Here is a 17,149-nt window from a genome sequence, read left to right on the forward strand (position 1 = left end):
TTCTGTCGTTTTTGCAACATACAAGAAACAGAGTCAATACGCCACTTACTGCTAAAATGTGCCGCAAACCAACAAGTAAGAAGCCGTTACTTGAGACATATTTTTTCGGACTTTACTATAGCTGACGAAGATACTTGTTGGGCTCGCTTAATGGGAGGAGACAAGACAAAATAGCAGATAGCTACGTACAAAATATTAGAATCACTAAATCTGCCACGGACATAGTCCGCGAGGACGACACATTTTAGCGACACCATCAGTTTTATGCGAGTTTTATGACAAAACGTCATTTTGTAAAAATCTGTTGAATACAAAAAAATAAATAAATAAATAAATAAATAACTCCAGTTGCTCTTAATAGTATGTAATGTTGGACACGACTAGGGGCACATCCACAGCTTGGACCCAACTGTCACTCTCAGAACACATACACCAACATTCCACCAAGCTGTCAATAATTCCAATCCTGCACATTCCACAGTAGCACAGATGGCTGGTAGGGTAAACAAGACACATGAATACATCACATCACGTTGTAAAACTTTTTTTTTTTAAGCAGACTAGTTCACGATTTCTACTTAACACACATTACAGTACAGTACTCTTACCGTAGAAGTTTCGTTAAATAAACGAGATGTGTTTTGGGCAACTACGTATTTTTTTATTATTTCCCCCACAACAAATATGATCAGGTTCACACAAGCTGTTCAAGTGAGTTAGTAGGAATTAGAAATCAACTGTTCCCTGGATAGAGATAATTATAGTCTGAGGGACCGAGTTCCATTGAAAAGCTCCGATATTATTTAAAATGCAAATGAGTGAAAAATCGTTTTTTTGTCTGGTGGCGTGCTGCTGAGCATGGATTTTCACCAATTCTTATGGTAACCACTTGTGGTGACAGAACTACATTAGCATATTATTCGGTGGACTCCCGCAGTGCACATCAGTCTGAGATGGTCGCGAGATTGTGACGTCACATATAAGCCGCCCAGCGCCCTAAGAGTTCTTGTTGAGGATAGGCTGTGACGTCTTTTGTTTACGAATATGCTAGTTGTTGTCTGCGCCTGCGCAGAAGTGATTTGGCTCCAGCAAGTTGGCATCCATCGTCTAGTACATGTGCTGTGAGTGCAAAGAGGACCGCGCTTGCGCAGTGTGAGGCTGACAAGTAACTAGTTGCAGTTATGGACGACGAGGAAGAGACCTACAGGCTTTGGAAGATTCGCAAGACCATCATGCAGGTACAATCTCCATGTTATTAGGAGCGACTCAATTGGCATATGTCCTATTCCACCAATCCCACAGTGTAACCTCGTTTAGGTCGGACGGTATTACATCCCGCAATGCTTCAACCATTCACCCTTCAGAACCTGTCGCTCGCCGCAGGTGTAGCCTCCCCCTCTAGACATCATCCCCGACTACCACCGCGTTTCCAGTCAGCAAGTGACTCTCAAAGAGCCGATATCCCCCATTCGTTCAGCCTTTGCCGCCAGTGGCAGAACTAGGACGAAAGTACGTGGTGGAGTGGGGCTATATTTCCAATGGAGGCGGAGGAGCTACCTTTAGGAACCTTGTGTGTGCTTGCAGTCCCATTCTCTCCTAACCGTTGGGAGAGGGACAAACATCATGTTATCTAATGTCTCCAGACCTTAACAGGGTTAGAAATTAGGATTTGTTGAGCAGGACCAGCTCCTATGAATCCATCATCACCTCGTAGGAAGGAGGTACCTCTAGGATACAGGTAGCTTGTACACGGTGCACCACAAATTGAAGCGTCACATGAGATGTAAATGTAAACTTTAGGTCCTTTGTATATTATCTGTTGTACTTTAAAGGTGCTCCCAAATACACACAGTTGATGTCCCAAAGCTATGTTTGTGTAAAACTAGTTGCCCTGTGGAGTTAAATGTAACTCCTGGCAGTTGTTAGTGTCAAGGTAACCAGGCTCTTCTAGGCAAGAAGCGGGGTCTACATAGTTCTCGGCAATTTCAATCCCTGTTTTTTAATCTGTGGAAAGGAAGGGGTGGGGGTGTGGAGAAGGGGCTTTCATTTTCCTATCGGAGAGGAAAAACAAATGGGATGGATTGGAGGGGATATGGTTGTTGACGTAGAGCTGCAACTTTCTCAAATTTTATGTTATTGGAAGCCTCAGTCTAGGACTCGGGAGAGTACAACTTGGTTTAGTGCGGTAGTTTTAATGTGATGGTAATATCTAGGACCTGATGAAACATGGTACTAGATGTAGTTCGTTGTGGTTACATGACTTTGCATCGATTTTTCCATCCAATTTTTTGCAACAAAAAAGATCGAATGCTTTTTTTTATTTTTTTTAATGTATTTATTTTTTATGGGGGGCACCCCCAATTCCCCATTTTTAACCCTTAAAAACCAACCACAAACAAAATTAACCCTTTACCCTATAACAATATGCAATTGAAGGACTTTTTTTTCGTTGTAAAAAATTAGATGGAAATGGTTTTGGTGCAACTTTTTCTGATGGAAAGACTGCATACCGTTCGTTGGTGAGTAGCTGCGTTATTGACTTGCGAGGCGCTCAAGTGAGCCATAGTAGTGGTGCAATATAAAGCTCGTTGGGCCACAGTGCTTACGCAGAAATATGAGTGGATTAAAAGACAAAATACAGTTTTTATTTGTGTCTGCCAGCATGGTAACTTTGCAGATTCAATGTAGTGTGTGGTTGGCTTTGTCAGTTTCTAGGTTGAGGTGCATGTCCAGCTGCATTGTTCCACAATCCCAAGTAAGACTGAGCCGTTTTACAGCTGGAGTGTGTTTTTAGATTTTGGCAGGCAGTTTGAAGGAATCCCTTAGCAATAGACTACACATTATGGGTCTGGAGTTTGTGGTATGGTGTAGAATGACATTTTGACAGGATGCTATTTGGGATTGTGTAAACACCTTCACTTATTTAATGTTATGTTAACGGATATTTATACCATTCACTATCACCACATGAGTGGTCCCCTGGTGCTCTGGCGGATCTGACAATTAAGAGGGTAGGATCGGTTAGTAGGGTGTAGCAGGATAAAGGTAGAGGGAGATTTGTGATGGCCTGTTGGCAGCTTCAGTTCGGTTAGTACAGTTTGATGAGAATGGGTGCGGTTTCCTGATTTGTGGGCTCCCATGCAGCGCTACAGAAAAGATTTTGAGGTGGGAGTATTTCACGCATGATTTTTCAAATTCGAGAGTAAATGCAATTTCAAGTGAGTAAAAATGAGTTTTCTCCTCTGCAAGAGAGTTAAACCTATACAATGCATATGTAAAATCAGACCCGTAGACCAAAAGAGTTGTAGATCAAAGTTGTCTGGCTTGCGCAGAGCCCTTCACTCCACAAGCAAACGGCACATCCCGTCTGAGCACATAGTAACATCACATCACTCTACTTGATAATGGCATATATCGTCCCTGAACATGCTAGCTACACATTTCCTCTTGACACATACTAACAAGTACAACACGTACTCTGTGCGCATGGTAAAGGCACATCTCCTTTCAGTATTTTCAGGGATGTGCTGTTAGCACTTGAAGAGCAAATTTGTGTCATTTGCTTGTGTAAATTGCACATTTACACCGTGCGCATGCTTACAGCACATCTCTATGCATATGCTAATGGCAGACATTGTTTTCACGTATTGATAGAACACGTTCTGTTTAGCCAGCCTGATATGTGCACCCATTGACAGGGCATATCTCTACCCATAGTGACCTCAAATCTCTTCTCTCTGCGCATGCTATTGGCACATCTCTTCTCGTCCGCTAATGGTGCATCTTCTCTGCGCACATACCAGTGGGACAGCTCTCTGTATATGCGTGCTGACTGTCAGCATGCACATCTCCTCTCTCCACATGCAAACGACACGCCTTCTCAACGCACATGCTAATGAGACATACCTCTCTGCACATCCCATCCCTGCATGCACTAACTGCACATCATGTGTAGGGACGGGATGTGCAGTTAGGATGTGCAAACTCCACATCCTGTCTCTGCACATTCTAACGGCACATCTCTGCTCTGCATGCTAATTGCACTTCTGTTCCATACTAATTGCACATCTCTTCTTGGAATGTGCAAATTACACATCTTTACTAAGTACCTACTAGGGGACATTTCTTCTCTGCGAGTGCTAACGTCTCATCTCCTCTGCCCATGCTATAATGGCACATCTCCTCTCTGCCAGTCTTAACGGCAGGGCTCGCCAATGTTGGCAAAGCACATGCTAACGTTGCATCCAAAGAAAGGTTGGAAAGCTAGCAGGCAGGAGGGCGGCCTGCAATTCCCAAGTTCCAATTATGTGGAGGGCTGACTCAGCCTTGATGGTTGTGGCGCAGAGGGAAAGCTGCAGAGGAGTTGCTTCTTTCTTGCAAGAAACGCAATAATGAAGAATGACCGTTCACACAAGTTACTATCAGTGCTGGAAATTGACAAAATGTACTTGGGCCAAATGTGTACCTGATTTTTTCCCCCTCCCCTTTCCTTATTCAGCCTGACTCGAACATGTCCTCGCCAACCCCCACCACAATGACCAACAATGCTCCCCTGGCATTCTGCTCGGTTTTGCTGTTATAAATCAAGTACAATTCGAAGTGGGATAATGACTCTTACCACAGTGCTTAAAGGCTGAAGGAATTTGGCTAAAAGTGCTATGTAAGACACATGTTACTGGCATAGCCTCTGACACATGCAGCAGCACATCTCCTCTCTGCACATGCTAACTGAGCATCTCTTTTCTGCATGTTCCAGTGGCACATGGCCTCCCTGCATGTGCTAGTGGCAAATATATTCAGTTCCCAGGCTGCCCAGCTTCTCTCGCGCAGGGTAATGGAACCGTTCATCCCTGCATGAGGTAACAGCCCATCCCTCTTGGTGTAGCTCAACAGCAAGCGCACATCTTAATACAGCCAACATAACTTTATAAATTATACATTACAGAGCAGCTTTGCAACGGGCCATGGTGCAGCAAGTAAAGGAATTATTGCAGATGTGTTGGCTCTCGCCTTCTATTTCAGCACTGTAAGGGGAACAGTGGTGGGGCTGCTGACTTGTGAGAGTGAGACGACCTACCTGACCTCCCTCCCATGCAGGGGCGCAACAGCACCTACATTTTGGGGTGCAGGGGGAATTAAGTTGTGATGGGAGGGGCCACTTCAGAAAATAGGCAGGGCAAACTTGGAGGCTCTGCCCCCACTGTTCTACCCACCTCCCCCCATGGTCTGGAGTGGGGACCAACCATCGATTAGTATTAAATACCTTCTCTGGGATAAACTACTGTTTCCCAGAGCAGTAAAGTGAAATTGTATCTTTCTAGACCCAGCACACACTATCTCACAATAGAGTGCTGGAGGGGTTACTTAGTATTCCCTGTGCCTAGATCTCATGTGACATTTTTATGTTACCCTTTCCTCACTGAATGGCTGGTGGCAGTGGTTTCGTTTTGAACTACCATGGTTTGCATTTACTGAGGCTGTTCGCAGCCTCCGGTAAAGCAACCGTGGGAGCCATCTTTGACAAAATGGTCCCAGTCTTTTTTATGTTTGGATCTCTTTGTTTATTTCGTCTTTGGTGGGGTTTCTGAGTGAAACCCACCTCTGGCTCCAGTGTGTCTGGGGTGGGCAGGGAAGTGAGGGAGGTGCCCGAAACTCCCGGTGTTTCGTCTCCTAGGAGACCCAAATGCACTTTCTGGTGATTGGCTGGCTGACTGTCGAGCAAAGACAGCCACTCTGCTGGGTGAGTTGACCGCTAGGCTGGAATGAATGGGAGAGACTGAATAAAAGGTGAGTCTTTTGGCTTGGAAGGCAGAGTCGACCACTGGACGAAGGAACAGAAGACGCTTGAAGAGGACGCCTGCTGCAACTCCTGGACCGTTGATTTACCCAGTGAAGACCTGCTGCAGTGCCAACTTGCCAAGTTCACATCGACGGAGAAGCCCCTGCAAGGTCTCCCTTTGAGTTGGCGGGACCAATCACTCCAAAGTAAGCCACCTGGACATTCATCTCAGAGCTGGTTGAATTTCCAGAGTTGCTGCTGGAAACCGTAGAGCCAGGGAGAGGAACACCAGATTGTGTGCGTTGCTTTTAAGCTGGCCTAGCGCTTTTGGAAGATCCTCCAACTCCCAAGAAGCTGGCCTGACCAAGCCTGAGCTCCCTCAACAGAGTGCGGGACCGCAGAAGCAAGGAACGCCCACCTCAACAGCCAGGAACAGCGTTGTTGCTATTTGCGGTGGTCGCCAGGAGCTGAAACGCGAAATGGCCACTGAAAGTGAGGTTACCAGGTTTTGCCAGTCCCAGTGTATTGCCGGAGTCCCCCAACGTCCTCCCTCTTGTCCCCACGACTGAGGCCCAGGAACAGTGAGATCTGCAAAGCTGCACAGGAATAGAAATCATCAGCTGCATCTTTTCTTCATTGCTAAGGTACTTTAAAACAAGTCTGAGAGCTTACCTCTTACTGTGGAAGTGCTAGTAACTTCTGCAACTCACAAGTCTAATCAGCTTGTGACCCTACATTTGATTCTTCTTTTTTTATCAAAGACTCCTAAGAACTTGTGCAAAGACTCTCCATTTACTTACCAGAAGTGCTTCATCCTATACAAGACTTTTGCCTATTGACCTTGGCTTAGCCTATTGAATTGTATGACTCTTCTAAAAGGATCTGAAAGTGTTTGCCCTGCATAAGAATATTGGTGATAATCTTGTGTTTTAATAACCTTTGCTTTTACCAACTTTTAGAGTGTTCTGAATGCCAACAGTAAGATATTAATGTCTCCAGCACCCATGTTATTGAAGTCGCCTCTGGGTGTAGGTTGTGTCTGTGGGCCATCCCAAAAGGGTCTTGTCTGATTCAGAAACACAAGAGTGTACAGTATTGAGTGTATTCGTGTGTTACTATTATATTGCTTCCTTCTAAAGAAGTCTTTATAACTGACTGATAAATAAATTAATAATTGCTTATGCAAGAAACCTTGAGTGTAAGAGTTTATTTGAATACCTGTAACTGAATCTTTGTGTAACTCCACTACTGCTCACATTTCCCCTCTTGAGAAAAGCCTGGCTGCTCAACACGCTACCAAACTGTGTAGTACAAGCTTATATCAAAGGTTGGGTTTCCTATACCTGTAGCCAGAGTTGCTTGTAGTGTTCCCAGAGGGTACTGCGTTCAAACTCTGTGTAACACAGGCTCTGGTGTGTTCGCGAAGCCTTTTCGTTGCAGCTTATTGTCCTATGAGAGTTTCCTTTCTTTGGTGCTGCTTTGTTCTTGAGTGAGAGGGGATATGGGGGGTCCGGTCTTCCCCTTAATCTGCTTACTGCCCCTTGCCTGAGGCATGACCCCATTTAGGTATATGATGTGAGGTGTCTTTATTGGGACAGTATGGCAATAATGGGTCAGACTGTTCTCTTCCTTGCGGTTGTTTGTAAGGGACCCACACTTCTGCTCCTTCCTGGGACCCGGGATCAGTGTATTTCAGCCCCCTCAGGCTTCCTTCGTCTCTCTCTCCTGTTTCTAGGGTGAATACTGTATGTGCATGGCTTTGGTGAACTCGGTCCTCTCCCCTAGCGTCTTTTCCCTTCGGTCTTGCATGGTGGAAGGCAAGTGCCCTGATTAATTTGTGCTGGTACCCTCTGAAGTCTTATCGGCCTTTGGCAGGCTTGGTGTTCTCTTGTCACCCCCCGCCCTGCGTCAGCATTTTCCTTGGCGCACTGCCTGTTCTTCCCGGCACATCCCTCATTGGCTTCCCCGTAAGGGGGGGTTCCCTTTCTGAGAGTGGGGGGGGGGAGTTGGTTGCCCTGCCTCCTTGCGGGGGAGTCGCTGTGAGTGTCTCCTATAGCTCCCAAAATTCCAGGTTGGTTCTGGTCCGTGGGAGGGTAGGTGTTGAGAGCTATATCCTGTGTCACCATCTTGGGCCTACTTCGCTCCTGCTCTCTTAGCCCAATCTGGGGGAGCATGTGCCCCTTGAACGATGTCCCAGAAAGGATTTCTTCCTTTGGCTGTGGACCCTTTCTGATCCCAAAGGGGTCGAATTGGTGACCCCCACCTGGCTGGATGTTCTGCATTGCCGTGAACCCGCACCCTGCTCCCTGATGTCTGATGGGGGTGAGGGCGCGCTGCTCTTCCCGCCCTGCCACTCTTCCTTATCGTGAGTCGGTGTGGGGCATGGATATACCGATCGGAATTGTGGGGTGTCGGGAGGCATCTTGGCTCCTTCTGTCCGGCTGATGTCTCCCCCCACCTTGTACCTTTGAGCTGGCTGTGTCGGTCGGCTCCTTCCCGGTGTTCTTGCTGGGCTGCCTTCGTGTTCCTGTCCCACGGCGTTTGTGACGGTCTCTCCTCCATGCAGTGTGATCACGCTGTCTGCACCCGTTTTCCACCTTTTACTTCCTCTGCTCCTTGGAGCACCTTGACTTCGCCGCTCCTCTGACTCCAGTGCGAATCCGCTCTGGCGGCGTGTATATGCGGGCTGCGGGACTCTCCACAGGTGCCCCCAAGCCCTGCCTCATCCTCTTCATTTTCGGGCCGGTATCTGTTGGCGGTTGCCGCCCCACCGTGCACTTCGGGCTTTCCTCGCTCGCCTCTCCATGTGCCGATGATTCCGGGCTAGCACCCCCAGCGGGAATTCCCCAGGAGACTGCTTTTGCTGTTTTTCGGTTCCAATACTTTGTTTTAGTTCTCTATAGCTGCGGCCCGACTATAGAGACACTCGCATACGTCTCTTACCCGTGGCTGCCATCTTGGAATCAAAGCTAGAAGAATATTAATTGTCAACAAGTGGGTAGACAATTGCATGAAACTGCTTAGATCGCTGGAAGCCTTCTTGGATCTCTTGATCATGAACCCTTTTAGAGATGAAGCAGCTTTGGGTAACTGACTGAATTCAGACCATTAGGAAATGCAAGCAATATACTTGCTTATCCCCATTCTATTCCATTGGATGGGAAATCTCGCCCCAAAATTCCTAATTGTATGATTAAATTACCAGATGCTCAATGGAGATATTATTTCCTAAAAATAAAAACAAATGTTTTACCACCCAATGAGATCCAGGGATTGAGAAATAAGCTCCCACAAGATCTGAGAACATGCCGTTTCTGTGAAACAAATGCATTTGCATCCGAAGGCGCTGTGTAGTGGAATGTGTACATTTGTGTGAATCCGGAAGGGTATACCTTGGCCGCTTCTTTGCAGATTTCAGTACATGTTTTGCTAAAGAACTGTCGGGCATGATATTAGAGAGACCTCGAGTTTTATAAAATAAATTGTGATTAGGTTTTTAAATTTGTGTTTTAAATAAAGATCCATGCGATGAGAACGAAGTATAGAAGTTTGCAATTAGGCTGTTCAATTTTGGGGTTTGCGACTTTTTGCTGCTTTGTTTTTTCTACTTGCACCTGTCTTTTAAGCAACGCATTGTACTGTATCTTCACACTTATGTGTTAACGTTAGTCTATGCACTATTTGTGAAAAGTTCTCTTGATGAACTGTTGAAAAAGTTCCCTTTTTTTTTTTAATGGACTCTTGTCTGTTTTATTTTGGTACCACTGTACCAGGATCTGTGAAATTTTCGAGGAAAAAATCCTGCAGCTGAAAAAATTTATATGTATTTTTCTTTTCCCCCGCACATTTCAACACCCGTATATGCAGGTGCAATTTATGGTGTCTTCCCCTAACCCAGGCTGCTGGCAGGTGTGTTAAGAAAATTTCTGCGCGACCACTAACCCAGAGGCTTTCTGAGTTCCTGCATCACCGGAATCCAGGACTAGTATGTCTGGGGAATGGGTAGCTAATGGCTCAGGAAATGGGAGACTAGGGGCCTGAGGTGAAGACGTGCACAAGGGACAAACAAGACCCAAGATGCCATGTGACCCTAAACCATCTGAAGATCTCTCCCTGAATCCCAATTCCCATAACTTTTGCCAAAAGCGGATGAAGGCGAAATAGCTCTTTCCTAAAGAAGGATGACTTTTCCCCTGTCTGGTGCAGAATTTCACCCCATGAAGATGAAATCTTGAGGTAGCCATATGACATTTCTGGTAATTTACGAGACCTCTTTCAAATCCCTCACCCTCTCCTCCATTTTGTCCTGAAGGGCCTTATAGACCTGGAGGAAGTGAGATTGCGCTGTCCACAGTTTGGTCTACTTAGATAAACCAATTGTCTTTTCCTGGATTCCCTGCAGACGGAGGTGAACCACCATCAGTTCAACTAACCTCGTAAAGACCCATGGTGCTGTCTTCAACCTAAAGGGAAGAACCTGAAATTGATAACGCCTTTCTCCCCTTCTGCAAATCTGAAAAGGGTCTGTTGAGTAGACTTGATAGCCACATGGTGGTAGGCATCCTGTAGATCCAGCGACCGTAACGAGTCCCCCCTTTGCTACCAGCGGGATGTTTTTATGAAGGGGTTCCATCTCAAACCTCTCCTCTTTCACAATGTCAGGGTTTTTAGATCTAATATCCACCTGAATTTCCCCAAGGGCTTTGGGGCAGGAAAGCATTTAACTCCTCGCCCTACTGAACCTGGGAGACCCTCGCAATTGCCCTGTTGTCTAGCAGCTCCCAAATGAATCTGCACATGACCATATTCTTGAGTCTGTTTCTTGGAATAGGCACTATGGTACTGTTCGATTGCACTATAGGGTAGGGGCTAAAACCTCTATTTGGTATCTCCATCGAATAGTCTGAAGTGGCCAGGCATCTGCATACCACCTTTTCCATGAATCAGAGTAATTTGCCTGCAGCTGAAAGTACCGCGGGCAAATCGTTTGCAGGAGAAAGGTGCGACTACCAAAAGTTTGCACCTTCATGCGAACACACATACATTCTCACACCCACACACAACACCCCCACACCCTCAGCACACCCCCACTCACACCCCCAACATAAACAAACCCCACTTACCTTCATCTTCACGCTGGGTTACCTACAGCGCCATTTCCCTTTCACTTCCGTGATCGGGAACCGGTGCTGCAGGATCCCTTTTTTCTTTTCTTTTTTTTTTGTAACGGAAAGCTGCGGGGGTGTCTCCCGCAGCCCCGCTCACTATACCATAAAGTATAGTGAGCGGAGCGATGCGGGGGACACCCACGCAGCCCCCGTTTTTGTTTTTTCAATACTACCACCAAACGTTCAAACTTTTGGTGTTCGAACCTTTTGGTGGTAGCATTTTTAGAACCTTTGATCAATGTGACCATTTTTTTTAGGTCATTTCAACCTAAACCCCTTTCCATGTCTGAAAAAAGTGCCAGGGTCTTCCACTCTCTGGCAGGGCAGTCTATAGTTGTCAGGGATTGAGTGTTGATTTACACATTCCTGGTTCTTGCAAACGTATCTGGTTCTGCCTCCTGAAGCATGTGCTTGAGTCTTCACCCCCTTATGACTTCTTCTTGGAGGTTGAAGAAGCACTTTCCTTCTTATTTTGTCTGCATGGAAAACTTTATGGACCTTGTCCTCTTAAGGGACCCTTCAACCGTTTATTTCTGTCAAAAGGGATCTTTAATGCAGAAGAGATTTTTTTTTGTTTTGTTATTTCTTTTTGTTATATATTCTTTTAATTATAGCTACTTCTGTTTTCCAGTCTCTTAAGTCAGTGTGCCATTTGGCTGAAATGCCAGTCACGTTGCCAAGACTGTACCCCGGACACTGTCATAGGATAAATCAGAAAGGAGCTCCACTTGCTGCTGCATGTCAGCCAAATAGGGGCACAGTCGAATCCATCTTTCATGGCTTAATGCAACCTTTTGTTTCAGTCACATAAGATCCATGGACGTTTGCCCTAAGAGCCAGATGGGGCCCCTCATGGGTCTTTTGTAGGACTGCATTAGATATTCTGTCCACTGGCTCTCGTATAGCTGCTTCTTCTGCCACCATGGAGGACAATCTCTTTATGCTGGCCAAATTCCATTCCTTTCAACCGCTTATGGGAGAAGGTTTCTGTGTCATTCAAGGGGTATAATTTAGCCATTGAATGTGTTCTAGATCCTTCCACTCCTTAAGGATTTTATCCTTGCCACCTGAAATCAATGGGGGTACCCATCTTGGAGGTATGTTTACATTGCATCCGAACATAAATCGGACACTGTGAAACCTGAAGGTGTCTCCCTGGCTAGTCCCCGGGGATCTTTTATCCAGGTGGCCAGGACAAGGCCATCGCTATTGGATCCAGTTCCTGTGGGTGGACCATTGAGGGAGGATCACCTGGATGGGGGGTCCTTGAGGAGTGTGACACTGACGGGTTAGATGTGGTATTCCCCTTCTTTCGACACCTTTTCCCCCTCCTACCACGTAGGATATTCCAAAACACTACCCATGCCACCCCCATTTTCTGACAGGAACACTTTTGCACAACACAGAAGACAATGGACTAACACCAGAGCCGTTTACCTGACATGTCCCAATACAATGGTCAGGCAAAGTCAGGCAATTGACCAGAATTGCACACACCTGACGACCATCCCCCTTCCCCACAGGGATAACGGGTGGAGCACAATATGAGCAAGGCAGTCTGCACGACGTGAGAGCTAATTCAGCACTGCAGTTTAAGAGGAGGCGAAAGACGGCGCATACCGAAGGCGTGTCAAGGAGAGAAGCGACCTTGCCCTTTCCTACCAAGGCCTGGGAAACCTCTGCAGAAGGAATCCTAAGACCGTGAACAATAGCCAGCGTGTGTTGCAGCAGGTACACAAGACCGTCCTCCACTGATAACCAAGCCGGAAAAGGACCTTGGTCTCGGTGGTACCAACCTTGACTCCAAGGATACAGAAAGCCAAGCGGTTCATCACAGCCGTTGAGTCCAGGGGAGAATCAATAAGAAACCGAAATGTGTTGAGCGAAAAGTAGCCAGCGGCTAAATTTAACTTTTAATAATTTAAAGACACTATTGATGAGAGAGCGAGAAAGCCATCAACAGTTGCGTACCCCAACATGTGGATGTTCACGCAGGAAAATCTGGCCGATTACCCAATGGTAGAAACTACTGTATCCAGAAGCCCTTGGGAAGAGGCGAAAAGAGGTCAAAGTGGTCATACAGGTATTGTAAAATCCTCTGTACCCTTGAAAGTCTTTGACCGACAGATGATTGCGAAGCTAAGGAAAATGAAACCCGCTTGGTGAAATGAGAGCATGAACAGTGTGTTAGAAAGATTGTCAAGAGTGAACCTGAAAGAGGGATGCCGATGGAAAGGGGCAAAGTCTAACATCCCAAAGAACAGTGTAATGACGAGTGAATCCGGCAGACGGATGCTAATAAAAGAGGCAAGGCCTGAAGTCCCTATGAATGGTGTGTTGACCAAAGTGAACCCGACTGAGGGGTGTTCAGTGAACTGTCAGTTGGCAAGAGTGAACCCAGCCGAGGGAAGCCGACAAAAAGGGGCAAAGCCTGAAGAATTGTTTAAAAAGACATTAAGAAACGAGAAAGTAAGAAAAGCTGTAGTGAACCTGGAAGAAGGAGGCTGATATCTGAAAGGGTTCAGAGCCCGAAGGAGGGAGATCCACGGGTGGAAAGGTACCACCCCAAAGTTCATTGAAAAAGGAACTGTTTAGTTGAGTTGCTGACTATGATTAGTGTGGGGTACAACTAGTAGCGCATAGAAGTGGGTTGAGGTAAACTTGTGAAGTAGATATGTTTCTAGTGGCAATAACGCAATGAACTGCCATTAGCTTTGGTTTTATGGTTGGATGAATGCTCATGTGAGGGACAAGCGTCCTGGTAACACACAGCCTTGAATATTGAATAACCAATGGGTCCGGTTACAGGGTTTGAAATTGAGGGGAGCTGTGAGCTATTTAGCTCCTGCCTATAGCCTAGGAGAGCCTGGTCAGGTTAAAACCAACAGCAACCAGGAGCTACTTTTGACTCCCCAGGCCAACTGATGCCGAACAAAAACAACTATGTGAATTTTGGGGCAATCTATAAATAAACATTATGATACATCTATATGAAATTTAAAAGTATAAGGGGGTCATAAATAATGGATACAGATATGTTTGCATTTTTTTGTGGAAGTTAGATTTGATTAATGCTATGTGCTACCTTCCCGTTCCCTAGTGTTGGCTCCTGGTGACTGGTTACTGCTGGATACACTGGAGCTGCTTGTAGCTCCTGCTTACCCAATCCTAATTTTGATCCCTGGGTTAGATTGAAAGGGCTGGACTGGGGTTAGTCAATAAATACATGGGGAGAGAAGTGGGAGGACAAGTGGTCCTTTGTGGTGCGTTCGAGTATTTTTTCCTTGGACACTAATTTGGAGGTGGAGCCTTGCAGCAGTGAGCAGCTACCAACTCTACTTAACATCATTTCCCGCGCGGAGAAGTGGGAGGACAAGTGGTCCTTTGTGGTCACTTGTGGACAGCGGTGGACAAGAATCTTAAACCCCTCCAGGATTTACATAAGGGGCACCGGAAGAGCGGTAAGGAACGCACTTGTCACACCCACAAAGGCGGCAGTTGGGCCAGGAGACTGCGGAGGGCGATTCTCCCTCTTTGATCCCTATCAACACTCAATCTGTCACAGTGGGCTACGATACATATCGGTGGCTGATATATATCCAGCATAGCACGATCAGTTTTACCGTAATTTACGGCATATTCCGCGGACAGACGTGCGGCCGTGCGGCCCGTAAAGAGAATGACTAAAACAAAAGCAGGAAACACTAGGTACAATCTGCGAAAAGGCAATAAGGAAAAAGTGGAGAAACAACCCCCCAAGATAGCGAATAAGGCAGCAGTACATGGGGACAGTGGTATACCAGACAAAGGTACTATTCCTGCCATGTTTGGGAAGGGTAAGCCTAAAGCTAATATGGGGGCGGATATTGTTGCACTAGAAAAAGAGACTCTTTCGCCCACTCACAATGGCTGTGATGTTTTAGACTCTACCAATTATCAAGATATCGACAATAACTCATTATTGGACCTATGTTTATCTATCCAAAAATCAATGGCAACTTCAAGTAGACCAGTAACCTCAGTTGGAAGATCCCCAATTATGGTTGAGGCGCAGATCCTGAAGCCGGCTCATAAGGAGCAACAAAAGGACAGAGAGATCCCCAGTCCTAAGTGCACAGGTAAATGCACAGGCAACTCAATTTCGGATCTGTCAGGTATACTTTCCATCCAGCCTACACCCATCTCACCAGCAGAACCAACGTTGGGACGACTGTCTGCCTCCCCTAGCCTCTTCATGGATCCTGAAGAATTGGACCACACGGGTGAGGGGTGCAATGGGACGCCGAAAGACTCCAATGGCTTAGCCATAGCGGAGTTGCAGGCTTCCATGGCATCTCTCCAATTTGCGCTGAAAATTCTATTCCAGTTATGTGGGAGGATTCACACAAACACCATCATTCAATTGGGGTCACCGAATCCAACTGGGAGCATTGATCCTGCACCGTTAATACCACCTGTAATGGAGGAAGCTCCAATACTCACGGATCCGCCGGACATAACAAATCCGGAGGAGTCCGAGGAGGTTGATAACGGTAGCACCATTAACTAAAAAGCAACGCAGACAACAAAAACGAGATGCTACGAAGAACGCAGTGGTAGAAATCGCCTTTCCTCTACCGGCTACCATCCCCCCGGCTGCTCGATCAAAAAAAAGCAAAAAAAGGGGTCGGAAAGCAAAGAAACGTGCAAGAAAGGGGGTGGGCTCTTTATCAGGCTGGATAATTCCAGACCCATTTCATGAAGCTAAAAGCGTGGCCCAAGAAGTCGCGGATTCCGAAATATCGATCAGTATCATCGGAGAATCGATTAAATGCTCCACACCAGGCCGAATTGAAAAAACTGATGGTGAAGAGGTCTGTGCATCCGTGGTGGGAGAGGAATCGGAGGAAGTGGAGGACACCTATGCATGTAAAATCTGCATAATCAAAAACCTGAACCAGAAAAAAAGAGACTTATGGCTGACAAGGACGGAAGTTCTGGCTAAACTACACATGATACCACAGTTACGTGTAATATGCTCGGAAGACTTCCTTTTTGTCGAACCACTGGAGGTGCGTAATCCAAATGTTTCAGCTCTTCACTGTAGCGTGCTAGCATCGGCACAGCTGATTCGAACCCATAAGAAATCTCTAATGCAGATTGGTGTGGAAGTTGATGCGAATAAAGATAAGGAAGATCCCTACTTGCCCAGCAAGGATTATGTGACATCCGAGAATAAGGTTGGCAGACCCCCGCAACCATCTAAGGAGAAGGTCCAATTAGCCGATATTCAGAGCACTCTGAAATGGATAGCCGATTCGTTACCGATGGTGCTTCGGCAACCATGAGATTGCTCTCTATTGAGCTGGAACACCCATGGACATTAGCATCTTCTCTCGGATAAGGGCTCTCTGGCATTCATAAACAATTACCCTATTATATTATTGCAAGAAACTTGGTGGACATCTCCCATGGACATCGATGGGTATACGACATATTACACTCTGGCGAAGAAAGGAGATCGGGGGCGCCCATATGGGGGTCTATCTATTGGAGTGACGAATAAGATCTTGAGTAAAAAGATACCAGCGGTCAATTGTGATTATATATGTGCCGTAGAAGTGATTCTCAACATAAAAGGACTAAATGAAAGAATACTATTAGTCAATATTTATAATCCCCCAGGTGCAAAGTTAAGAGAACTCATCCAAGAAACTACGCATGAACTTCTTGCTGAATGGAGATCAAACAATGAGAAGTTCTTTGTTATTGTTGCTGGGGATTTAAATTGTCATATCAACAATGGTGGAGGCACTGGTAATAACCCTCTGTTATCCAAGAACAGCCTATAGGACCTCCCGACTACTGATAAGGAGGGGGAGGGTTGGCTGGGTTTTTTTGGCTGCTGGGAACTTGAAATAATTAATGGGCGCACACAAAGCGACAGGCCTGGTAGGAATACTTGGAGCAATGGTAGATCGGGAAGTACTCTTGATTACATCTTCACTAGTTGGGAGGTGGCCCTGATAGTTTGTGATATGGTGGTAAAAGAAAGTGAATGGAGCGACCATGACCCCCTGATTCTGACTATGGGAGTCTCGGCCCCCAGAATGGAGGAGGTTCAATCTGGGGCACTTGTTGAGTAATCACTCCCAAAATCGTATTTCCTGGTCGGATAAAAATATATTGAAGGCCACTATGGCTATGGGAGAATGGGGCCCTG

The 17,149-nt window shown here is 46.2% G+C and overlaps 1 protein-coding gene across 1 annotated transcript in view; it reads left to right on the plus strand.

Annotated features, from left to right (window-relative positions):
• The first annotated feature begins 1,005 nt into the window (after nt 1-1,005).
• Nucleotides 1,006-17,149, plus strand: part of POLR2E (RNA polymerase II, I and III subunit E) — a 178,203-nt gene continuing 162,059 nt past the window's right edge. The window contains exon 1 of the mRNA XM_069647351.1: nt 1,006-1,238. Within this exon, the coding sequence (XP_069503452.1) occupies nt 1,182-1,238 (57 nt within the window). The 5' untranslated portion in view covers nt 1,006-1,181. The remainder of the gene's footprint in view (nt 1,239-17,149) is intronic.

This window comes from Ambystoma mexicanum, chromosome 1p (genome assembly GCF_040938575.1).
Source record: "Ambystoma mexicanum isolate Mex_15411 chromosome 1p, UKY_AmexF1_1, whole genome shotgun sequence".
Taxonomy (NCBI): Eukaryota; Metazoa; Chordata; class Amphibia; order Caudata; family Ambystomatidae; genus Ambystoma; species Ambystoma mexicanum.